General features: G+C 40.5%; 2 protein-coding genes and 1 pseudogene across 2 annotated transcripts; all 3 read right to left on the bottom strand.

Annotated features, from left to right (window-relative positions):
• Positions 1 to 44: 44 nt before the first annotated feature.
• LOC137278196 (beta-porphyranase A-like) lies at positions 45 to 11,681 on the bottom strand. The gene is made up of 3 exons (XM_067810400.1): positions 11,446 to 11,681; positions 2,468 to 2,612; positions 45 to 1,517 (listed from the first exon to the last, which is right to left on the bottom strand). The coding sequence occupies exons 1-3, from the start codon at positions 11,671 to 11,673 to the stop codon at positions 61 to 63; spliced, it is 1,830 nt and encodes a 609-aa protein (XP_067666501.1). The 5' UTR covers positions 11,674 to 11,681; the 3' UTR covers positions 45 to 60.
• Positions 11,682 to 16,135: 4,454 nt separating this feature from the next.
• LOC137271664 (beta-porphyranase A-like) lies at positions 16,136 to 18,165 on the bottom strand (annotated as a pseudogene).
• A 2,356-nt stretch (positions 18,166 to 20,521) lies between these two features.
• Positions 20,522 to 25,758, bottom strand: LOC137290212 (beta-porphyranase A-like). Its single transcript, XM_067820954.1, has 3 exons — positions 25,504 to 25,758; positions 22,988 to 23,132; positions 20,522 to 21,993 (listed from the first exon to the last, which is right to left on the bottom strand). Exons 1-3 carry the CDS (start codon positions 25,729 to 25,731, stop codon positions 20,537 to 20,539), a joined length of 1,830 nt encoding a protein of 609 aa, XP_067677055.1. The 5' UTR covers positions 25,732 to 25,758; the 3' UTR covers positions 20,522 to 20,536.
• Between the last annotated feature and the right edge of the window lie 674 nt (positions 25,759 to 26,432).

Below are 26,432 nucleotides of genomic sequence, written 5' to 3'. Positions count from 1 at the left end.
ATATAAGATAAATAAATATATTCATTGTAATAAATAAATTCAAGTGAGCAACAATTTGCTTTATTGAAGTTTCCCTGCAACCAGCGCCACAGACGTCACATGACCACCATTTCCAGCAAAGGTCAAGCTGATGGTGTTAGTCGATTTGACGCGATCAGTTGGAACCCAGTACTCCCACACCTCCCATTTTGTAGATGCTTCAACTTTGTCGGCGTCAAACAGCGTGTAGGTTGAGGGTAGGGTGTATCCATTGAACTCAACTTTAAGTGGTTTTGCATTGGCGTTTTTAGCACGACTTACTCCCACTCTAAGATGAGATGTGTGATAACCAGAGCTGGGTAGCTTGATCGTTGTCTGTGCATGTCCGTTGTTGATCGGGATGACCATGTTCTTTCCATAGTAGGTGTTCTCGTTGTTTGTGCGGACACCGCCAAAGTTGTAGTTGGTTTCAAACTTGTAGAAACATGTTGACTCTCCAGGTAGGCCAACATTTCCATTGTTCTTGGTTATATCGAAGTGGACATTGGAGTTCATTGCTGGCTTACCATTTTGTAACTGGACACACGTTGATTCTCCAGTTGTGGGTTTGATCCAGTCGCCGTTGAAGTCCAGCTTCACATTTTGCCAGGCACTGCCATAGTTGTGAAGTAGAACTACCACCTCTTTGTTGTTTGGGTTTGCCAGAGCTAGAGGGGAAACTACACGTTCTAAGCCATCGAATTTACTTCCAACTGTGAGAAATTGCTGATCATAATAGAAATTATGCCAAAACTGAAAGAATTTGACCATTTGTGTCGGATGACCATCTTTTGTAAACAAAGACCTGTTGAGACTGTCGTGACCAGGGTATTGTCCATTTGCAAGAATGAAAACTATAGCCCTGTCAATGAATTCCCTCAGGTGCAGATATGTAAACATGAAGCCATTTGGTTGGTAAATAGACTGAAAGTCAAGCAAACTGCTGGGTGCCGACTGATCTATCCCGTGTACGCCACCTCTTCCAAACTCACTAATAATGATAGGAAAGTTCATGCTTTTCTTCATATGAGAGTAGTTTTCAATCATATCAATACCACCAACAAGACGAGCTTCGTTGATGCCACTGTATCTATGGCTTCCACCTGATACATATATGTGATTGTAAGCATGGAAAGAGAAGAAGTCCAAGTGATCAAGAGACATGTCCAAAAACCTAGCTGTTCTTTGCCATTTGCTAAAGTTGTTAATATCTGAATTGTCGATTGTATAGCCAGTGTACGTTGGTCCTCCAACCTTCATTCCAAACCTGGATTTCAATTTCTGAGCTACTATTCTATGCAAATCCAAAAGAGTTTGTTCATCAATATAGTGCTCTATCTCAGGTTCGTTGATGACCTCAAATATTTTAGGTATGTGTCCATTGGAGTAGTCCTTGGCGCTCTGAACCATAAGTGACATGAACTCTCCCACTGCATCGAGGTTGTTGGGGAATTTACCCTGATGGTGTGACTTGTCTATCCAGCTGGGCCAGAACTGACCTGTTCAGGACAGAAAAAATGGTCACGATTAAATTAAGTTATAGCCTTTCGTGATTGAGCGAGGGGAAAGTTTTGCTGACAGTAATTATACAATTCAGTCGAGAAAGTGTCTTCAATTCGTAATAAATAGATTTTGTTGTAAAATCCATTCTCCAAAGCCCCCTCCCCACCTTCCGAAACCGGTTTTAGGTACGTATTTTTAGGTCGCTCCTCGCTTAAAACTGGTTTATATCCTGTACTTCGCTGAAATGGACATTACCCAGTTTGATATATTGATTTTCGGACAATTCGCATGACATAAATCGCATATTTACTTCGGTTTAATTATTTTATACATGAAAACATTTTTTGGGGTGGCAGATTTCTCAGTGCGTCAGATTTTGACTCAAATGCGTGAGATTTGACAGGTATGGCTATAAAGTGCCATCACCACACTGAGGACCATGGCGACATGTTTCGCAACATGGGTGGATTTAAACTAGATTAACATTTAGATGTTGGTAATTGCAGTCTAACCTAGTCTGTACATAACATGTATACTACGACTGACGAGAGTGATTGATCTGGTTCTGAAGTGAATTATTCGTGAGTTACCTATCCTCTATGGATTAGAATAATTTTACAATCACTTCATCCCATTTGAGAATACAACCACTAACAATCTCAGTTACAAACTTTTACAACAAATCATAAACTGCCGTGTATCAATTTACAAGTTTCCTAATTAAAATTTTAAGAAACAATTCTAATTAAAACAACGGGACCTACGGTGAAATTTATCATGTCGTTATAGTTCAACCTACATCATCTTAAACAAAATGATGGTGTCCTTCACAACGTCAATTCTTTGCCACTACATATCATTATCATATACGAGAACATCACCATTTCAAAACGGTTATGGAGCTTGGGAACGGTTTACCATTTTTCAAAAGAGAATGTTTAGTTACTTTTCGTTTCCCAGACCATATTGTCGACTTGACTTCCATAGCCATGCACCTGTTCCATCCAGATCTTCCATGCTTTCGTCTGTTTGGAGTTGTCTTGGAGGTAGTTTGGATCTGGGTAACCATGGTGACTTGGGCTCTGTGGCCACTGAAACCCAAGCCATAAACTTTGGAAATCAGTTTGAGCTTGAATCAATATCACCAAGCACACAAAATTAACAGCTGGGAGCATGTACGAGCATGACCAGTATCTTTGCTTCCAGAACCTATAATTTAGAGGACACAAATGCATTCTCGAAAATGTGAGTGAGTCCTGTACTCCTTGTGGCACCGATCCAAAACATGTGCAAAGGTGAGTCAACTTGAATGAATTGGATGAGCAACAGAATGTGACAAATTATCCCGCCATCACAATTTTGAAAGAAATAAAAATAGGACAGTACACTCTTGTAAATAGAGAAGAAGAGAAGAAGAATAAGAGGAAATGCATTGGTGTAGCAGCAGCAAAGCAAACATACAAGTATACTATCTCTTTCCAAAATGTCATTTTTGTGTGATCGTAAACAGCCTCATTGCCAGTTTTTTAACCTTTACATTTGTTTTAGAAACGTTTGGAGCAATATTTGCAGAAGCGCCACCAAGGAAACACGAAAGCAAAATACACGTGCATAAATGTCGAAAATTTTGATGCAGTGATCGCTTTAAAAATACAAACGTTGTGTATAGTTTTGTCAATCGTTTTTGCCAGAAATCATTATGTCACGAAACATCACCATATCCGACCTTTAGACTAGAGCCGCATACTGCGGTTTCCCGATATTTCACCGTTATCAGAGCACCATATTTTGCTTTTGGGATCATTTCGCACAAGAGCGCACGAGATCGCCCGAGAAACGACTGTTTAAACGAAGAACCGTAATACCTTACGTCATCGTCTTGCCACAGCCGTGGAGACTGATCCCTAGACAACGCTACTTTACATACATCCGCCTACATCCGTACTTGCCTCATTGTCTTTCATGTCCTTCCCAAACACCGGATTTGAACCTGACAGTATGAGCTTGATTGCCGTCAACGTCAGAACACCCCTGAGACACTTCGACAACTGACCGTCACATTGCAGAAAAAATAGGTAAGAATCCCGCAACGGCAAATTAATCTACATATCCAGTCTGTACAGAGCCGGAAATGCTGCCAATAGTAATCATGCAAACTACTGACTTTGACGCCATTTTGTGCATTCGATCCACCCCTACCTACATAGACAAAGTAAAAATTGTTTTAGGACACACACACATGATGTCCTGTTAATATTTACACATAAACATCAAGGGAACATTAACCCACTGGACCCGTGGGGTGAAGAATGTATCTGTCTCACCGAACATCTCACTGTTAATTTTGAATTGTTTGGAGCACTGATACAAGAGTTATCTTCCTTCCATCGATTTGTTTTCACTAAACACTGGTAATTTCCGTACATCATATTTGAGTCGTTATATTTTAGATACAGACTTACTACCACTAATACCTATTAACAGGGAGTTTGACTTTCCAAGCGGGATACATTGAAATGTTATTCGCTTGTAAGAGAAGTACACTGACAGTATTAGGCGATGCCTGTATCTCCCTGTGCTATATCCTCAGGATGAAAATCGGGAAGGCATACATGAGAAACTAAGGAATTGAATCAGAGACACCTGTCGCAAATGCACGTCAGTTGCACACCATCTGTATCAAGGATGCATGAAATTTAGACATCTCCACTACATAATTATTGAAGAATATGGTGAGTCAACAGGACTGCATCAGCTTTGTCACTCTAACACATTGGCCGGCGAGGACGTTAGTGGCTAGAGTGAGTGAGTGAGTGAGTGAATGAGTTAAATTTAACGTCACATCGGCAATATTTCAGCCATATCGTGACGGAACGTAACATTGAAATGGAATATATGAGTATTATAAAAACCTGTCGACGAAGGACAGTAAAACAACTAGAACATCACAGATGTTGGTTTCTAGGTTTCATAAAATATCACTTCAAAACGACAATTCAGAATCTTCATATATTCCTGTTTAATTCTGTCGACAAACAAGGTATTCGACCTTATAAGTAGATTCTCTGTGAAGATTGACTGCAATACAATCATAAAATCTGACTTAAGTGAAGACAGTCAGTGTAACATATGAATACAAGTTCATGCTTCTACCACGACAATTACACTTTCATAGTTAGAAACGGAATATCTAATACAAGGAAATATAACTTATATTACTGGACATGTATAAATGATAATTTACCGTTTATATGCTGGAGTGTCGAAACGAAGGTCCGAAACATGGCGAATCGAAAAACGTGTGCAAACAAATCCGAATTATCTCCCTTTGAGAGCTACAAGTATGCAGAGTGCACACCGCTAAGGAAAACTTTGCTAGAAATAAACAAGAACAAATTCAAAATTCCTACAACAGAAAAGAATGTAAAACTACACTGGCCCAAAAAAGAAACGCATAGGTGAAAATCCAATGTTATGAGAGATGATTTATTAACTTAAATTGCACAAAAAGTAATGGAACTTGAGCAATGATAATTCACACGGGTATTAACAAATGTGTGTCAAGACATATACAATCATTCACAGTGGTATTAAGCGTCTCTATTTTCCATGGCATAGTGAGAAAGTCAGTATCTGGTGTGACCACCACGGGCATCAATCACTGCTCTGCATCGCCTGGGCATTGACTGTATAAGACGTCGTATCCGCCTTTGTGGGATTCTTCTCCACTCATCTCGCAACGCATTCACCAACTGTAGACGTGTCTGTGGCTGCAGCTGTCGACGTCGTAACCGTTTACCCAATTGGTCCCATAAATGTTCAATTGGGTTCAAATCCGGCGATTTTGAGGGCCATGGAATAACTGTACTGTTGTTGTTGGCAAGGAAATCCGTGGTAATGCGTGCTGGTCGGTCTTGCATTGTCGTGCTGGAAAATTTCCCTTCTAGCGTCAATTGTAGGAACAACATGACGGTTCAGAATTTCATCCCGGTAGCGTACAGCATTACACCTCCACCACCGTGTCTGTTGACCTCACGAACGCACTGTCGAGCATATCTCTCATTTCGACGTCTGTAAACACGCATCCCTCCATCATGTCTGTACAGCAGAAAACGTGACTCATCGCTGAACCAGATCCTCCTCCAATTCCGTGCACCGTGCACGACGGTGATGGGGATGCAGAACAGGTCCTGCATGAGGTCGCATAGGTCGAATTCCATGCTCTCTTAGGCGATTCCTGATGGTTTGTGGAGAGACTCTACGCAGCCCAGGAACGTGATCAGCGGTATATGTAGCAGTGACGGCCCGATTACGCAGATGAAGCACCCGGATGTAGCGGTCTTGTGCTGGAGTTGTCACCCTTGGTCTCCCACTCCTTGGACGGTCTCTGGTCGAGTTGTGTTGCGTGTATCGTTGCCAGAGACGGGAAATCGTGCTCTGCCTCACATTCAGACGTCTGGCAACTGATGACTGACTTTCCCCAGCTTCCAGACGTCCAATGGCTCTATTTCTGTTTTCTTCATTTAACCTTGGCATTTTTCGCGTCGCATAGAAAGAAATTCGAAGAATGAATCGCAACAGGACCTGTCCCCTTTTGTAACCATCACAATCAAGATTGAGATCCTGCATTTGCACGTGCATAATGCTTTCAGATTTTCCCACGTGCAGATTATACAAAGCGTTTTCAAGGTGCTGTGGTGTGGCGAATAATCACCAGAGGTTGTGTTTGTTTGTCTGTTTTGGTTGTATTGACTATAAAAACACGTAATATTTACATTAATTGTCATTCCATTCCATATTTTCCGAAAAAATCTACTTTAAAAATGAGATTTCAGCTATGCGTTTCTTTTTTGGGTCAGTGTAGTAGCTTTGCCTAAAACAATTTATCTATAGAGGACAATACAATATAAAACTGGGCTATAGATTGCTAACAACTGAAGGTAGATCACCATACTAGGGACCATGGGGACTTACAATACCTTTGCTACCTGCATGGACCCTAGTTGGATTTACATCATCCCCTCAGCCGTCAGCAATTTGGGAAATCTAGCCATACAATAAACAAAACCACTTATACTACGATTTAAAACCTGGAAATTTAGACTTTACTTTGAATGTGTGTGGACTTATGTACCCTCTCAGGAGGACAATAATTTTACAGTACTTCAACCCCCTTTGAGGATACAGCCACCAATTATTAAAATACATGTATCTACAGAATCACAGTGCTCAAATTTCTACCATGAGATCAATCTCCTTTAAAAAACCAATGATTAAATGAGAACTAACAGTTGTAAAAAGATCCTTGATAGTTTGACATTGAAATACTTACCCCTTGTGATGGAGAATTCAACACAGTCAAGCAGAATATGCTTGACCGTAACTCTCTCATCACAAGGGATACAAAACGGAGGATCCTCACCTTTTAAAAGATACTTATGGGTATATCTAGCATGACCAATACGACTTCGTCGCATGATTACCTCTTCAAATCTGGACTGACAACCCAAGTGGGTATAACCAATGTAGGGTTTTATTTCATGTAGTTTATTGATACCTACTTGGGTGTCCCACTTCTTCTGCATCAGATCACGGATGAAAGTTCTAATGCTAGCTTTGTAATCAGAGTATGGAATAAGAAGTGGTGTCACAGATTTGTTGAGTGCTGCCTTGGCAGCAAGATCGGCCATCATGTAACCAGAAATGCCTACGTGGCTTGGTAACCAACAAAAGACGATGTCGTACTTGCCAGTAGCAAGATCATTATACAATTCAATAATTTCTATTAAAAGTGGATGTTTACATGATACATTTTTAATCGCCTGAAGACAAGAAAGAGAGTCTGAATAGATGATGCACTGTTTATATTTAGGGTGTCTTTCAATATATTTAAAAGCCGTTATTATGGCGTTAGCTTCCGCTGTGAAAATAGAGCTGCTACCCTGTAGTCTAGAAGATATTGTTCTGGAGCCAATGACCGTGGCCCAAGATACTACGTCACCGTTCTTGGACTCGTCTGTGAATAAGGATTTGTAATTATCATATTTGTTTTTTAACTCATGATATTCTTGTTTATATTGTAAGTCATTTCATGATGTTAATGTTAGGTCAACTTGTGGCCTAACTAATTGCCAAGGAGGAGAAGAAAGAAGACGGGAAGGCGATATACTTTCCAGCTGTATGCCCGCAGAAGAAAGAAATGGTTTTATTCTGTGCCCTAGAGGCGGAACAAGAGAAGATATTTTGTGATAAAAATCCTGATAAGGTGGATTGAACACACAGTTATACGCAGGATTAGATTCATTAGAATATAATTTAATAATGTATTGTAAAGACAGTTTTATACGACGTTGTGTAAGAGATGGTTCATCGGCCTCAACGTAGAGACTTTCAATGAGTGAAGTTCTGAAAGACCCCAGACAAAATCTTAAGCCTTGATGGTGGACAGAATCAAGAATTTTATGGTTGCTACTGCAGGCTCCACCATATACGATTGAGCCATAGTCGAGTTTTGAACGGACCAGTGATCGATATAGGTGTAAGAGGGTAGTTTGATCCCCTCCCCACTTTGAGTTGGAAACAACTTTCAACAAATCTAGTGCCTTCAGGCATTTAACTTTGAGGGATTTAATGTGTGGTAAGAAGATTAAATGAGAATCGAAAAATAAACCCAAGAACTTGGCCTCCTTGACAACTTTGATGGGAGAGCCATTTAAAGATAGTTCAGGGTCCTTATGCGACTTATATTTTCTACAAAAATGTATACAATTTGTTTTGGACTTAGAAAATGTAAAGCCGTTTTCAAGACACCATTTGTTTATTTTATTTAGACACAACTGTAGTTGCCGTTCAATAGTATGCATATTTTTACCGCGACAAGAAATATTAAAATCATCCACAAAAAGTGATCCATCAATGGAATCGTTTAAAACCTTCGACAAACTGTTGATCTTAATACTAAATAATATAACAGACAAAATGCTACCTTGTGGAACACCCTGATCCTGATTATAATGATCAGACACGGTTGAACCTACTCGTACTTGAAATTGCCTGTCTTTTAAAAACTCTGATATAAAAGAGGCAGACGGCCTCTCAAACCAAAGTTATGTAAATCCTTCAAAACACCATGCTTCCAGGTCGTATCATAAGCTTTTTCGAGATTAAAGAAAATCGATATTGCATGTTGTTTATTTACCATAGCATTTTTCACGAAGGATTCGAAACGTACCAAATGATCAATGATTCTTCGAGTTTTTCTGAAACCACATTGAATATTTGTGATCAGGTTATTGGTTTCAAGACCCGTGAAGGTCCCGGGATAGAATAGGCCTTCAGCAACCCATGCTTGCCATAAAAGGTGACTATGCTTGTCGTAAGAGGCGACTAACGGGATCTGGTGGTCAGACTAGCTGACTTGGTTGACACATGTCATCGGTTCCCCATTGCGCAGATCGATGCTCATGTTGTTGATCACTGGATTGTCTGGTCCAGACTCGATTATTTACAGACCGTCGCCATATAGCTGGAATATTGCTAAGTGCGACGTAAAACTAAACTAACTCACTCACTCACTATTGGTTTCAAGATACCAAGTTAGTCTATTATTAACCATATGTTCCATGGTTTTACAGACACAGCTAGTGAGAGATATGGGTCTATAATTCGATGGATCTGTATGATCCCTGCCAGGTTTGGGTATTGGGACTACTATGGCATTACGCCATGAAGGAGGAAATTTTCCAGACGTCCATATTTTATGAAATATGTCTAAAAGTGTGACCAGGCATGGCTCAGGTAAGTGTTTCAGTAACTGGTAATGTATATTATCATCACCCGTTGCAGTGTCATGAGCTTGCTCAAGTGCAGTATGTAGCTCATGTAATGAAAACACTTCATTATGATCTTCACCGTTGTTTGATTCAAAATTGTGTTTTGTCTTTTCCTGTTGTTTCTGATATCTCTGAAACGCAGGAACATAATTTGCTGATGAAGAATTTTTGGCAAGAGTTTCGCCAATTTCATTTGCAATTTTACATTTATCCGTAATTAAATTCTCACCATCTTTAAGATGGTGAACAGCCGATTTTGTGCATTTGACTATTATTCTCTGAATCATGTTCCATACTTTGGACATAGGCGTTCGTGAATTAATTTTGGAAATATAGTTCCTCCAGGATTGCCGTTTGTTTTGCTTGAAGGTACGACGTGCCTTCGCATTTAGTATTTTAAATTTATTTAAGTTATGGACAGTTGTGTGATGACGAAAATATTTCTCTGCCTTTTTCCTTGCTTTCCTAGCATTTTTGCAGTCTGCATTAAACCATGGCTTCCATACATGTGGAGCTGTAGAGGACATTGGTATACACTCATCAGCAATTATATTTAAGGCATCAGAAAACATCTGAATAGGATAAGTATTATACATGCGGGTCTTAGTCTAAATGTGCATAAGGTTTGACATAAGGACCAATCTGCTTTGGAAAAATTCCATCGTGTGTGAGATGCAGAAACAGTTGGAGAAGTTCCTGATAGTATCGTAGGAAAGTGATCACTTCCACAAAGGTCATTGTGGACTGACCATTCAAATTCATTAAGTACAGTAGAGTCTGCAAGAGACAAATCCAGAGAAGAGTAGGTGTCGGTTGCAGGATGCAGGATGCAGGATGCAGGTAAGTACTCGAGCCATCGTTGTATATACACAAATCGTTATTGGAGATAAAATCTTCCAGTGTTTTACCTTTAGTGTTGGTATATGTACCACCCCAGAGTGGATTATTGGTGGGGATTTCATAAGCCATGTTTGGGGCTGAGGTTTCATCATCCGAGCTCCCCACCCACCATGGAGTATCACAAGGACAATGCTAAAAACAAGCGGATCTCCAGCTTGCAGCAACAAGGATACCCGGATGATATACTCAAGCAGAATAATATAAAAGTAATTATTCCACCTGATTGGCCCATGAGCCACCGCCTTCTGGGCTTACGACCCTAGGCAAAAACATACATAACATGATACATTTGAAATAACAGTCTCAAGATAGCACTAAGCATGAAACATTAAATTAACAATTTCATAAATTGTGAGCATATACAGTTGCAGCTCAGGGCGTGGCGTGACCAGCCGATTGATAGAACTGGTCCATTTCTACCACCCGTCTAGGTGAAGTAAGGGCCAAAGTGGTGTGTTGGGCAAATGAAAAGCAGTTAAAAACCCAAATGCCCTCAACCACCAGGTTCCCGTCCTCCACCGACACGGAACGCAACCCACGGTAAACAGGTTGCCCAATTTAGTCGCCTCTTACGACAAGCAATGGGGTGCTGTGGACACATTCTGTCCCGGGTCCACACGGGAGAAGAGCACTTAGCGTTACCCAGCACCCACCACGAGGACGTGGCTCTTCAGGGGTGCCCAGTGGCTAGAGGGCTAATCGCAATTCATAAGAAACACTTTAAGTTAAAACCCACTGACAATAAACTACGGCTATATCGAGGTCAATGGACTACTAACGTCGAAATAAATGCAGTTCGTTTCATATAGTTCAGTTAAAACATACAGCAAAGGACTTGGATCAATAATTCAAAAGAAAACCACTTACACAAATATAAGTCTAAATTCATATCCAAAAGACGATTCTGTTTCCAAAAACAACTCATGCATCCCTGTACTTTCAAAGGAACTCGAGAGAATGAGGTAGCTTAAAGGTTAAAGCGTCCGCTCGTCACATAAGGGCCCGGGTCCGATTCGATTTGTGAGCACAATGTGTATGGCACACACCATGATATTGCTGCCTTATTCCTAAAAGCGGTGTTAAACCATAATCACTGCGTTAATGGATCTTTATAAAAATATACATGCTAAGAAATACTAAACGCAAAATTACAGACGATTACCTGACTACCTGACACAAAAGCGATACATACATTTCTGAACAGGTCGATGTCTCTGTTAATCCAGCGCCCACTCGCAGTTCCAATAGCTTTACAATTTGAAATCAGATTGGATTGTGTCAGCCCGTTATGTTTATTCCAACGATCAGCTTCATAATGGACCCGTCCACCCTGGGATAGCCACTCGTTGTAGATGGTGACTGTGGTGTCCGAGAGTCCCTGGCAGAACAGCAATGTGGACACAAGCGTGATAAGCAACATTCTAGTCTGACTGTAAGTCAGATTTGGATGGGATGGTTATATAATGAAATTTTTAATCTGTGTGAAGTAGCATATGTTTAACACACACAGACATGCCTATGTATGTGGGTAACTGTGAGGTAGACATGATTGGATGACAAATGCAAAGTGTTTATGAAGCGTTATCTGTACTTCACCCATTTTGGGGACGGGTACTCCCATTGTTGAGATAGAAACTTGCAGTATAGACAGAGTAAATTGTTGGTTGGTTGAACCATTCACATTACTTATAGAGTTTAAGCTTTTTCTAGCATGGCCACTTGAAGTGGCAAGGTAGCTCACCTAACCAATTCAGTAAAGTGTGACGTTCGGTGAGTTTTTACTGGTCCCTATTTTAACTATGTAAGTTCATTAGAATGTGTTTAAAACTTTCTTGTTCAAATAGAAAAATATACAGAAAATGGTCTGCATTTTTCTCTATTCAGTTCTCCACTAAAGTTCCCTCCTAGAAATGGGGGACCCGTCAAGGTCCAGGGTAGAATAGGCCTTCAGCAACCCATGCTTGCCATAAAATGCGACTATGCTTGTCGTAAGAGGCGACTAACGGGATCGGATGGTCAGACTCGCTGACTTGGTTCCAGAATGTCAACGCTACAACGAAACAAGCAAACAGCATGAAACAAACAATAAAGGGAACACCACACCAACGCCATAACAGTGTTCCTCTATTTACGCGGGCAGGTCAAGCTAAACCTACATAACTTCTAGACTAGTGACACCAACTAATCTTGCAACGTTAGAGCTGGTGAGGGCTGGATTTCTGATTTTACATGACACTGCTTCGTCTCACATCTCTGAATTGGCAAGGTCTGCAGTAAATCAATGTGGCTTCAAAGAACTTCCTTATTCTCCAAGTTCACCTGACCTGACCCTATTTCACCTATTTCCAACATTGAGGAACATCTCCATGGAAACCGCTAATCCGGCAATGACGAGCTCCAATCTGTTGTACACGTATGTATACCCCAGTATCCTAGAAGGACCTGTTGCTTTCCACTAGTTGATCTTTTTGAGTAAACTACTGTAAACAGCCAAATTTTCGCGACCGTTTGTTTTTCGCGAACTTCGCGTCAGAATTCATGGCACGAGAATAAAAACACGCGATAATATAGATATAGCATACATTCTATTCAGGTAAGTCAACAACACAACAACAATACAGGTGTCATTGCTCAATCACGTGTCACCGCTGGGCTAATCTGGATTAACACGGCTCAGTCACGTTCTATTTTCATTGCTCTAACAGCTAATTAAAAAGGATTAATTCTGAAAACAATATCATTAATTTGCTGTTAGATCACTTCTCAAATCTGCTTATTTTATAACAGCTCAGTGGTCACTCACCTGCGTGTCGTGTAAAAACATTCAGAGATGCCCCTGTAACAAGATCACCTCGCGAAAATAAGAAGGCGCGAAAAGGTTTAGTGACCATCACTCGCGAAAATTTAAAGGCGCGGAAATAAGACAGTTTACAGTAACTGGAAATGCTGATGAAGAAGACTGTCCAACAACACTCCTAAGGTTAGTTGGTGTCATCAGTGTAGAAGTTATGTAGGCTTAGAACCTTTGGACCAGCCCTCGTATTGTCAGATTGTCTTCCGCTATTGAAAGATGCTGAGGAAAACTGGAAAATATTAACAGAACGCTTGAATTTTCTTTTGTTCCTTTATTTGTTTCTCTCAGTATATATAAGACGCTGGTTTTTGGGTACCTTTACTGATCTCGAGATAAGTCACATTCTCTATTGGAACAGCGACGGATAAGAGTGTCGGCGGTGTAGAAAGATAAAACCCTGATCTTAACATTTCAGTTTAAGTTATGCTAAGAATAATGAAGTGTCTTTAAAAAGGACACATGGGACCAATCCTTTCATATTGAAGATTTCTACATGCGGTGCGTAAAACAATATACAGCTCCTTCGGTATAAACTCCCTGGGAAAAGAATATCCTCGAACATTTGGCACGTGAAACTTTTACTGAAATGCTACTGGACTGAAAACAGGCTCTGTTGTCAGATGTTCACAGATACAGATTAATTATCATACACTTGAAATTTACAAATGTTTCTGGACTCAAACCAGTGACTGGTTGAGAAGTTCTCACAGACACGATGCATCAAGTACTACATACCTGGAATTTGCAAATGCTATTAGACTGAAAACAAGACCTGATTTAAGCAAGTGTAAATTTACGTATCACACGTGTATCAGATCATCGGAAGAAGGATGATATTCATTCAGTTTGTCATTATTTGTGATGCCCATGTATAGCTTTTAGACATCCCCAACCTGTTCAGTTGGCGATCCGCTGGTATTTGACCCTTGAAGGTCCGGGGTAGACTAGGTCTTCAGGAACCCATGCTTGCCATGAAAGGCGACTATACTTGTCGTTGAGGCGACTAACTGGATCGGATGGTCCATCCCGCTGACTTTGGGCTCCTTTCACAAAGCAACCTTTACTAAGGTTACCTTAACCTTCACTCCCATTCTTTAACATTGCACTAAGGTTACCTAGGTCTAAGGTCTAAAACTAAACCCACTCACTCACTCAAGACACAAACAGTTGTTCTAATAGGCTGAACGTGAAGACCTACAATACCTGTTAAATACGTTACACTCCTGGAGTGCGGAGAACGAGATTAGCATGTTTTAAAGGTTGTCTCTCATAGCTCCATGAGAGAGAAGTATATATACATTTATTACTGTGTATAAATTGAAGGTAATGTGTTTATATGCATATGTAGTGAGACGTTAATAAACAGTTTGTCTGTCTGTTTGTCTGTCGCCTTATCCTGTTTGCGTAGATCGATGCTCGATTATTTAAAGATCAGCACCTAGAACATTGCCGAGTGCGGAACTAAACTCACTCATCCACTCAGTAACACATGTTTACATTTCTATGGAAATTGCATGACTGGCGAGTGCTACTAGTTTGCATGACAATCTGATTTCATCGCGTACTTTGGCTTACGTAATTACATCTGTACATTACGGCAGACGTTAGAGATTGACAACTGGTCTTGTGAGATGTACTGATGTGATCTAAGTACTGATGGTGGTCTTCGTGGACAGAGACATGCTGGCAGTACACAGATAAAAATGTATTGTGATGACAACGTCTGGGTGAGTACGTTTGGGTGAGTGAGGGAGTTAATAGTTAACGTCACATCTGCAATACTTCAGCCATATCGTAACTGGAAGTACGTTTGGGAGTTAGCTGGGTTTGACGTCTCGTTTCTGTCACATCCTGACATGATTCGTTTGTTGGTTTATTTAAATCTACACTCAGAAATATTCCCTCAAAATGAGAGCTGTCTGTAAAATAATCGGGTCTAGAAAAGGCGATACTGTGTTTGATGTAATTTCCAAGGAGGAGAGGAAAGCGGAAAGGATACATATTCTCTAGGTCAGTGTTAGCGACAGAAATGAAAGTTTTAATTCCTATTATTATTGGTGGATTAATAGATTTCTCATTGTTCGGATATGCACTAAGAGCATTAAAACACAGCTGGATGAAGGGTTGGATTCATGGGTTGGGTAAAAATAATTCATAGCTCGATAGTTTAAAGATGACTGACTGATCTGCGACGTAAAGACTAACAACATGAGACGACAAATTCTCTGACCCTGTGACCATGATTGTGAACGAAATCAAATTGTTTAAAGTTGGTTTTGGAGGTTCCACCACATCCGACGGACCCAGTTTGACTGGATCAGTGATGTATTTAATTAGATGGGAAGGTAGTCTAGTCACAACCTATTTTGAATTGAATCTAGTTCCTAGGCTATATAAATGAAAGTAGGTATTCCCGAGTACTTGCCCTCGCTTACAACTATGACTGGGGTGTCATTTGGAATTTGTTTGGTCGGTCTTCATGTACTTGTGCTTTTATATGATTAGGAAATTGCTTACATATACAACCACATGTACAATCTGATTGAATGAATGTATGTGTGTGTGTGTGTGTATATATATATATATATATATATATATATAGAGAGAGAGAGAGAGAGAGAGAGACATATATATATATACAAACAGATATATATATAAATATACATATACACACACGTGTGTGTGTTGTACACCACAAAATAAATGCAAAGGCATTGCTCATAGCATACTTGATAACTTGACTTAAAGAAGCGCTTGTAAAAGAATACGGTGAATATCGCCCGCTGTCCATAGGCGACATCAAGTTCGAAATGTTTTATGAGTTGGATATATTTGATTGGTAAGATACACAAACTATTTCTCATCTGTTTGCTTTCGTGCTGTAGGGACCCATCCGAAAGGTATTATCATACTGATATTTTGTAAAAGAAAAGTATGCAGAAGCATACGCTAAATCTTTATGGATGGTCCTACTATTTGTGTTTCACTACGAACATACCAAGCAAAACAAAACAAAACATGAACAAATTCACTCAAGTTTGCCAACAACAAGAGCCACTGATGACACGTGACCACCATTTCCATCAAAAGTCATACTAACAGTGTTAGCTGCTTTGAGTCTATCATTTGGTAACCAGAACTCCCATACTTGCCATTTAGTTGTTGCCTGCACTTTGTCAGAGTCGAACAATGTGAAGGTTGAGGGCAGAACATATCCATTGAATGCGACACGGTGGGGTTTACCACTGGCATTTTTGTTACGACTAACACCAACTCGAAGATGTGATGTATGATACCCTGAGCTTGGTAAGGAGATGGTTGTCCCGGTATGGCCGTTATTGATCGGAATGACTATGTCCTTACCATAATAGGTGTTTTCATTGTTGGTACGTAAACCATCAAAGTTGTAATTTGTTTTGAATTTATAAAAACAAGTTGCCTGACTCGGGAGACCAAGATTTCCCTTGTACTTTGTAGTGTCAAAGTGGACGTTGGAACGCATTTCAGTGTTTCCATCCTTGTATTGGGTACATGTTGATTCTCCAGCTGAAACGTTGATCCACCCACCATGGAAGTCAAGCTTTATATTCTGCCAGGTAGTGCCATAATTGTGCAGAAGAACCACAACTCCTTTTTGTGAGTTGAAGAATTTGGCTCTGTAGTCTCGTGTCCATCTTTGGTAAATATGGACCAGTTAAGACTGGTTTCGCTGCCGTATTGCTCATTGGAAAACATAAAGATCACGGTCCTGTCCAGAAACTCCCTCAGATTGAGGAAAGTAAGCATAAAACCGCTGGACAGATAAGTTGTGACAAAATCTATGATACTATTGTGTTGATGCCGATCAAGACCAGTCACACGATCTCTTCCATATTCACTGATAACTAAAGGAACCTTTCCACCCTTTTTAAGATGTGAGTAATTTTCTATCATGTCAACACCAGCTACTAGGCGAGCTTCATTAATGCCAGAGAAGCGAAACTTCTCACCAGACACATAGAGATTGTTGTAGCCATGGATAGAGAAAAAGTCCAGGTGGTGAAGACATGTCCAGAAACACTGCTGTTTTATTCCACATACCAAACTTGTATGTAGGCATAACTGGTGTACGTTGGTTCTGCTACTTGCATTGTGAACCTGGACTTCAGCTTCTGAGCAACAACCTTGTGGTAATCAATAATTGACTGCAGTCCAATAAAATTGGACACCTCTGGTTCATTGATGACTTCCAGTATGTGAGGGATATGAGCCCCGCTGTAGTCTTTAGCACTCTGGACCATAAGTGACACAAATTCAGCAGCAGCATCGAGGTTGTTGGGGAATTTTCCTTCATGGTGAGATTTGTCCATCCACGAAGGCCAGCTCAAACCTGTATGGAAAGACATACTATGACAACGCGTCATTCTAAAACTTGTGTATACGGTACTATCCACTTATATGGCGCCCATTACCTGCTCAAGGCGCTATGTACATTATTATCCTCCGTCATAGGACACCATGACCGACTATCCAGTAATTGTCAACACCCTGGGGAGTATACAGCCATGCTGTCTCTTAGGTGGAATGAACTAATCACTCACATCGTACGCAAATTCTAACAGGTACCCATTTCACAGCTGGGTGAACTGAGACAATGTGGATTTAAGTATCTTCTCCAAGGATACTATGCACATGCGCCTACCATGGGACCCGAACCTAAATGATTCTACCAGGGATCGAACCGGGGCCTTCAGTGTGATAGGCAGACACCTTGCGACAGCACTGCTCCACGGGGACGTATTGTTCTTATCTATAGACTCTTCCAGAGAAGCATTTCGTTAGATAAGTAGTAAAACTGTGTGAGTTAGCCCTGTTCAGCCATCGCCCTGTTGGGGATCCAACACTTTTACAGTATGGAATAAGGTTTGCTCGGTCAAGACCATTATGTTTGGTCCATCTGTCAGCTTCAGAATGGCATCGTCCACCCTGAGAGAGCCACTCGTTGTAGATGGTGATTGTAGCGTCCAGAAACACTCCTCTTCCCAGCAGGGAGTTCAGGAGGACCAATATGAGTAGCATGGTGACAGAATGTGCAGGATAAGAGTATGGTGCTGCTATAGTGGCTAGTAATCTGTATGTGTAGTGAACACATGGAATATAACCGGGTGAAGTTTTATCTTGTGTCTATTTTGTCAAGGTGAAATACATTGGATACAGTTAGTCTGGAATATGTTGATAACCCATTAGTCAGAGCTGACAAACCAATGTGCATGTGAATGTCAAATTGCAGTTTTTCAATGTGGCCATCATTCAGTAGAAAATCATGACATCAGCGAGGAACGTCCCGCCATCCAGATGTGTTTATGCATGCAAGTCCATGCGGTTATTGAAGGATTAGAATTAAATTACAGATGGTTTTAAATCTGCAGAGAGATAATCACCCTTTGAGCCAGTATGTAAATCCCAATCAACAAAGACAGCAATCAGCATGGGAATTGTTTGAACAATACACGACATCTACACATGTATAAACGACCAAATCCATCTAGGACCCATGGAGGTAGCATGGTATTGTAATTCCCCATGGTCACTGGTGTATGGTGATCTACCTGTAGTTTCTGGCGAGACCATATTGTATCATATTGTTTGAACAGAAATCGATTTGTAGAGATAAATCCCAGTTTTTGTTTCTGTATGTTGACATTTTGTTCGGTTTACTGTCCTTCGTCGGCATTTGTCAAACTTTAAGTGTCTTTACCGTGCCTTCGTCATGGTATGGCTACAATACTACCAAGTGGGTACAATTAAACTCAGTCAACCAAAGAGGTGAAATCGTCACCGTGTTCTATGTACCTCTATGTAAAAGATGAAACTGTTGCCGAGGCATAAAGGCGGACGGAAACGCCAATATGGTGATCTACCTTCAGTTTCTGGCGAGACCATATTGTATCGTATTGTTTGAACAGAAATCGATTTGTAGAGATAAATCCCAGTTTTAAAATTCTGTATGTGGACATTTTGTTTGGTTTACCGTCCTTCGTCGACATGTTTCTATGTCAAACTTTAACTGTCTTTACTGTGAATACTACCAGCTGGGTACATTTACCTCGTTTTCGTACTCAAACAGTCAACCAAAGAAGTGAACTCGTCACCGTCTTCTGTGCACCTCTATGGCAAAAAGGAAACTGGTGCCGAGGCACAAAGGCGGACGAGAACGCCGATATTAGACAGAACATCAACACAACTGTTGATAGTGCACATTTCAAGTTTTTCTTATCAGGATTGAAGGCTGCTGCTTTCGGGATTATCTCATCTGTCTTGTGGCATACACGTCTGTTTAGCGTGTTTGTTTCTACTGATCTGGTCACATGTATTTTAGTGCCGGCCTACTTCTTGTTGTACCCTGGTTTTAAGCCTACCGGTTCTTTGGGATATAAGCTCGATCTGTTCATCACCTTTCTGCTCTAAATACTAACGGAAATAGAGTTTTCAGTGCAAATTCAAAGGCAATATAAAACTTATGCAGTGCTGAGAGAAATAAAGATAGAAATGTTTCCTCTGCTAGGCTGAACAGGAAGTAATGATCATCACGCAGGAGCTGGTCTTCTGTAACGTCCTGCCTAAAACATGTTTTAAATTCACCTTACATATTTGTAAATTATGAAAAAGGTCAATAAATAACAAAAAAGCAGTAAAACAACTGAGTATGTCCAAGTTGGTTGAACTTGTGAAAAGTAAGTTTGAAAATAATAGTATTAAATTAGCCATGTTTGTACATCATATTCATAATGAAAAAGGTAATCATGAACTGTCTCCTGAGACAGGGTAGATATTTCCTGGGATCAATATATTGTCGCCAGCCAACTACTTTGGGAAAATTGTGCCTATGATAATATTGCATTCGCTGTCCTCATGTTGACTTGTAAACAGTATAGACATGCGAGTACCGATAAGGTAGTAGCGCTATGTTCGGAAGCGTTAGTAAATTAACTTTCAGAATTTTTTTTAGATATTTTTTTTAATAACTAAGTTTGTTAATCACACATCCTCATATCCTTGTTTATCATATACCCTGATATATACACCGTCACCAGATAAAAATGTTTTGTTATACTTAGTTTTGTACTTCCAGTGCCTTTGGAGATGCTGTCATCTTATAAAAATTTGCCAGAAACGTGACCAAAATATTATTGTATCCGCACTCAGCAATATTCTAACCCGGATCTTCACGGGTGTATTAAATTCAAACGAAACACTACCATATAATAAATGTACAGCTGAACGATAAAGGCAAGCAAATCATACGAACTGGCATTTTTGTGTCCATAGTAGGTGTTTCTTGAAAGTACATAAATTGAAATTTTTCTGTTCAAATATTTTCTCATACTAGTATTTCTTGTCTACTAAAACCATCAAACAAATAATAAAAACTGAATGGCTACGATTTCGTTTATTGAAGCTTCCCCACAACCAGCGCCACAGACGTCACATGACCACCATTTCCAGCAAAGGTCATGCTGACGGTGTTAGTCGATTTGACGCGATCAGTTGGAACCCAGTACTCCCACACCTCCCATTTTGTAGATGCTTCAACCTTGTCGGCGTCAAACAGCGTGTAGGTGGAGCGTAGAGTGTATCCATTGAAATCAACTTTAAGTGGTTTCGCATTGGCGTTTTTAGCACGACTAACTCCCACTCTAAGATGAGATGTATGATAGCCTGAGCTGGGTAGCTGGATCGTTGTCTGTGCATGCCCATTGCTTATGGGAATGACCATGTTCTTTCCATAGTAGGTGTTCTCGGTGTTGGTGCGGACGCCTCCAAAGTTGTAGTTGGTTTTAAACTTGTAGAAACATGTTGACTCTCCAGGTAGGCCAACATTTCCATGGTTCTTGCTTGTATCAAAGTGGACATTGGAGTTCATTGCTGGCTTACCATTTTGGTACTGGACACATGTTGATTCTCCAGTTGTGGGGTTGATCCATCCGCCATGGAAGTCCAGCTTCACATTTTGCCAGGCAGTGCCATAGTTGTGAAGTAGAACTACCACCTCTTTGTTGTTTGGGTTTGCCAGAGCTAAAGGAGAGACTACTCGTTCACGTCCATCGAATTTACTTCCAACTGAGAGAAATTTCTGATCATAATAGAAATTATGCCAAAACTGAAAGAATTTGACCATTTGTGTCGGATGACCATCTTTTGTAAACAAAGACCAGTTGAGGCTGTTGTGACCAGGGTATTGTTCATTTGCAAGAATGAAAACTATAGCCCTGTCAATGAACTCCCTCAGGTGCAGATATGTAAACATGAAGCCATTTGGTTGGTAAATGGTCTGAAAATCAAGCAAACTACTGGGTGCCCACTGGTCTATCCCGTGTACGCCACCTCTTCCAAACTCACTGATAATGATCGGAAAGTTCTTGCCTTTCTTCATATGAGAGTAGTTTTCAATCATATCAATACCACCAACAAGACGAGCTTCGTTGATGCCACTGTATCTATGGCTCCCACCTGATACATATATGTAATTGTAAGCATGGAAAGAGAAGAAGTCCAAGTGATCAAGAGACATGTCCAAAAACCTAGCTGTTCTTTGCCATTTGCTAAAGTTGTTAATATCTGAATTGACGATTGTATAGCCAGTGTACGTTGGTCCTCCAACCTTCATTCCAAACCTGGATTTCAATTTCTGAGCTACTATTTTATGCAAATCCAAAAGTGTTTGTTCATCAATATAGTGTTCTACTTCAGGTTCGTTGATGACCTCAAATATTCTAGGCATGTGTCCATTAGAGTAGTCCTTGGCGCTCTGAACCATAAGTGACATAAACTCTCCCACTGCATCGAGGTTGTTGGGGAATTTACCCTGATGGTGTGACTTATCTATCCAGCTGGGCCAGAACTGACCTGTTGCAGACAGAAACAAAATGGTCACGATTAAATTAAGTTACAGCATTTCGTGAATGAGCGAGGTGAAATTTTCGCTGACAGAAATTACACGATTCTGTCGAGAAAGTGTCTTCAATTCGTAATAAATAGATTTTGTTGTAATATCCAGTCTCCAAAGCCCCCTTCCCCCGCCCCTCTTCCGAAACCGGTTTTAGGTACGTATGTTTAGGTCGCTCATCTTGGCACGGTACTCCTCGCATAAAACTGGTTTATAGCCTCTACTTAGCTGCAATGAGCATTACCCAGTTTGATATATTAATTTCCGGACAATTCGCATGACATGAGTCGTATATTTACTTCGTTTAAATTTTTATACATGAAAACATTTTTGGGGGTGTCAAATTTTCAGTGCGTCAGATTTTAGCTCAAATGCGTGAGACTCACGCAGGATGCGTGAGAGTTGACAGGTATGGCTATAAATTGTCACCACCACACTGAAGACCATGGCGGCATGTTTTGCAACATGGGTGGATTTAAACTAGATTAACATTTAGATGAAGGTAATTGCAGTTTAACCTAGTCTGTACATAACATGTATACTACGACTGAAGATAGTGATAGATCTGGCTCTGCTCTGAATTCTTGGGGAGTTAGCTATCCTCTCTGGTGGACAATAAGTTTACAATCATTTCACCCCATTTGAGAATACAACCACTGACAATCTCAGTTACAAACTTTTACAACAAATCATAAACTACCGTTTATCAATTTAGAAGTTTCATAATTACATTTTTAAGAAACAATTCTATTTTAAAGCAGAACAGGGCCTACAGAGAAATTTCTCATGTCGTTATAGTTCGACTGACATCATCTTAAACAAAATGATGGTGTCCTTTACAGCTTAACCTCTTTGCCCCTACACATCATTATCATATAGGAGGACATCGCGATATCAAAACGGTTAGGGAGCTTGGGGAAGGTTTACCATTTTCAAAAGAGAATGTTTAATTACTTTTCGTTTCCCAGACCATATTGTCGACTTGACTTCCATAGCCATGCACCTGTTCCATCCAGGTCTTCCATGCTTTCGTCTGTTTGGAGTTGTCTTGGAGGTAGTTTGGATCTGGGTAACCATGGTGACTTGGGCTCTGGGGCCACTGAAAGCCAAGCCATAAACTTTGGAAATCAGTTTGAGCTTGAAATCAATATTATTAAACACACAACACACACATTAACAGCTGGGAGCATGTACGAGCATGTCCAGGAACTTTACTTCCAGAACCTATAATTTAGAGGACACAAATGCATTCTCGAAAAGGTGAGTGAGTCCTGTACTACTGGTGGCACCGATCCAAAACATGTACAAAGGTGAGTCAACTTGAAAGAATTGGATGAGCAACAGATGACAAATTCTCCCGCCATCACAATTTTTAAAGAATAAATAATTGGACAGTTACACTCTTGAAAATAGAAAAGAAGATAAGAAGAAGAAGAGGAACTGCATTGGTGTAGCACCAGCAAAGGAATAATACAAGTATACTATCTCTTTCCAAAATGTCATTTTTGTGTGATCGTAAACAGCCTCATTGCCAGTTTTGTAACCTTTACATTTGGTTTAGAAACGTTTGGAGCAATATTTGCAGAAACGCCACCAAGGAAACACGAAAGCAAACTACACGTGCATGAATGTCGAAAATTTTGATGCAATGATCACTTTAAAAATACAAACGTTGTGTATAGTTTTGTCAATCGTTTTTGCCCAGAAATCATTATGTCACGAAACATCACCATGTCCGACCTTTAGGCTGGGGAGTAGCATAGTGCGGTTTCCCGATATTTCACCGTTATCAGAGCACCATATTTTGCTTTTGGGATCATTTCGCACAAGATCGCACGAGATCGCCCGAGAAACGACTGTTTAAACGAAGAACCGTAAGACCTTACGTCAACGTCTTGCCACAGCCGTGCAGACTGATTCCTACTTCGGGAAGAACCCTCAGAAATCGATTGCAGGAAGTGGGGTTTCAGTGGGGAAGTACAGTTCTCGATCCTGATTTAAGAGAATTCCATCAGGCACAGAGACCGGAACTGGAACATGCCATCAATTATGGACCAACAGAGAGAGTTGTTCCGGCATGACAACGCTACTTTACATACATCCGCCTACATCCGTTCTTGCCTCAGGGTCTTTCATGTCCTTCCCAAACACCAGATCTGAACTGACAATATGAGCTTGATCGCCGTCAACATCAGAACCCCCCTCAGACACTTCGACAACTGACCGTCACATTGCAGCCAAAATGGGTAAGAATCCCTCAAAAGCAACTTAATCTACCTATCTAGTTTGTACCGAGCAGACTACCAATGCTGCCAATGGTAATCATGCAAACTACTGACTTTGACGCCAGTTTGTCTCTGCAGAGAGGGGTGGATTGAATGCACAAAGTCAAAATTGTTTTAGGACACACACACACACATGATGTCCTGCTAATATTTACACATAAACATCAAGGGAACATCAACCCTCTGGCCCCGAGGGGTGAAGAATGTATCTGTCTCAAACTAAATATCACTAAATATTGGTAATTTCCGTACATGATACTTGAGTCGTTATATTTGAGATACAGACTTACTGCCACTCATACCTATTACCAGGGAGTTTGGCTTTCCAAGCGGGATACATTGAAATGTTACTCGCTTGTAAGAGAAGTACATTGAAAGTAATCAAAGGTCGCTTAGCCAATCAGAAAGCAACATTTATGAGTGAGGTAAGATCAGTATAACATGATCTGGACAGGTGATCTTGATTATGGACGGGTGGACGAGGCGATGCCTGCATCTCCTGCGTTATATCCACAGGATAAAAACCGGGAAGGCATACATGAGAAACTAAGGAATTGAATCAGAGACACCTGTCGCAAATGAACGTCAGTTGTACACCATTTGTATCAAGGATGCATGAAATTTAGACATCTCCACTACATAATTATTGAAGGATATGGTGAGTCAACAGGACTGGATCAGCGTTGTCACTCTAACACATTAGCCGGCGAGGACGTTAGTGGCTAGAATGCTAATTGCAATACATAAGAAACACTGTAAGTTAAAACCCAATAACAATAAACTGCGGTTATATCGAAGTCATGTTACCACTAACGTCGAAATAAATGCAGTTTGTTTCATGTAGTTCAGTTAAAACATAGAGCAAAGGAGTTGGATCAATAATTCAAAAGAAAACCACTTACACAAATATAAGTCTAAATTCGTATCCAAAAGACGCTTCTGTTTCACAAAAACAACACATACATCCCTGTACTTTTTCCGCTCGTCACATAAAGGCCCGGGTCCGATTCCATTTGTGAGCACAATGTGTATGGCACACACCATGATATTGCTGCATTATTCCTAAAAGCGGTGTAAAACCATCACTGCGTCAAAGGATCTTTATAAAAAATATACATGCTAAGAAATACTTAACGTAAAATTACAGACGATTACCTGACTACCTGACACAAAAGCGATACATACGTTTCTGAACAGGTCGATGTCTCTGTTAATCCAGCGCCCACTCGCAGTTCCAATAGCTTTACACTTTGAAATCAGATTGGATTCTGTCAGCCCGTTATGTTTATTCCAACGATCAGCTTCATAATGGACCCGTCCACCCTGGGATAGCCACTCGTTGTAGATGGTGACTGTGGTGTCCGAGAGTCCCTGGCAGAACAGCAATGTGGACACAAGCGTGATAAGCAACATTCTTGTCTGACTGTAAGTCAGATTAGATGGGTTGGCTATATAATGAAATTTTAATCTGTGTGAAGTAGCATATGTTTAACACACACAGACATGCCTATATATGTGTGTAACTGTGAGGTAGACATGAATGGATGGCAATGCAAAGTGTTTATGAAGCGTTATCTGCACGTTACCCAGTTTGGGTACTCCCATTGTTGAGATAGAAACTTGAAGTATAGATAGAGTAAATTGTTGGTTGGTTGAACCATTCACATTATGTATAGAGTTTAAGCTTTCACAAGCATGGCCACTTCAAGTGGCAAGGTAGCTCACCTGCCACTTCAATAAAGTGTGACGTTCGGTAAGTTTTTACTGGTCCCTATTTTAACTATACTGAACATCATTGAAAACGCACCACCCCTAAAATTGTGGATTTCTAAGAGCGGAAGTGAGCAATCTATGTAAATTTTACATATTTGTGTAGACCAATGTTTGATAAAGAAAAGAAGCAAAAAACAATCAAGCAAAACAGTGAAGATTTAATGCAGCTGACAATGAAATAAAGATGGGGTCAAAATGGAGAGTCAGTAGCGTGTATCACCCCCGTTAGCAGCAACACAAGCTGTGCAACGTCTCCTCATTGAATGGATAAGTCTCTGAATAAAGTCCTGAGGCACTGCATTCCACTCTTGCTGCAAGGCATTGTCGAGTTCCCCAAGGTT

The sequence above is a fragment of the Haliotis asinina genome, chromosome 1 (assembly GCF_037392515.1).
Source record: "Haliotis asinina isolate JCU_RB_2024 chromosome 1, JCU_Hal_asi_v2, whole genome shotgun sequence".
Taxonomy (NCBI): domain Eukaryota; kingdom Metazoa; phylum Mollusca; class Gastropoda; order Lepetellida; family Haliotidae; genus Haliotis; species Haliotis asinina.
Note: the sequence above shows the minus strand (reverse complement) of the source record. Positions and strands in the feature narration are given on the sequence as shown.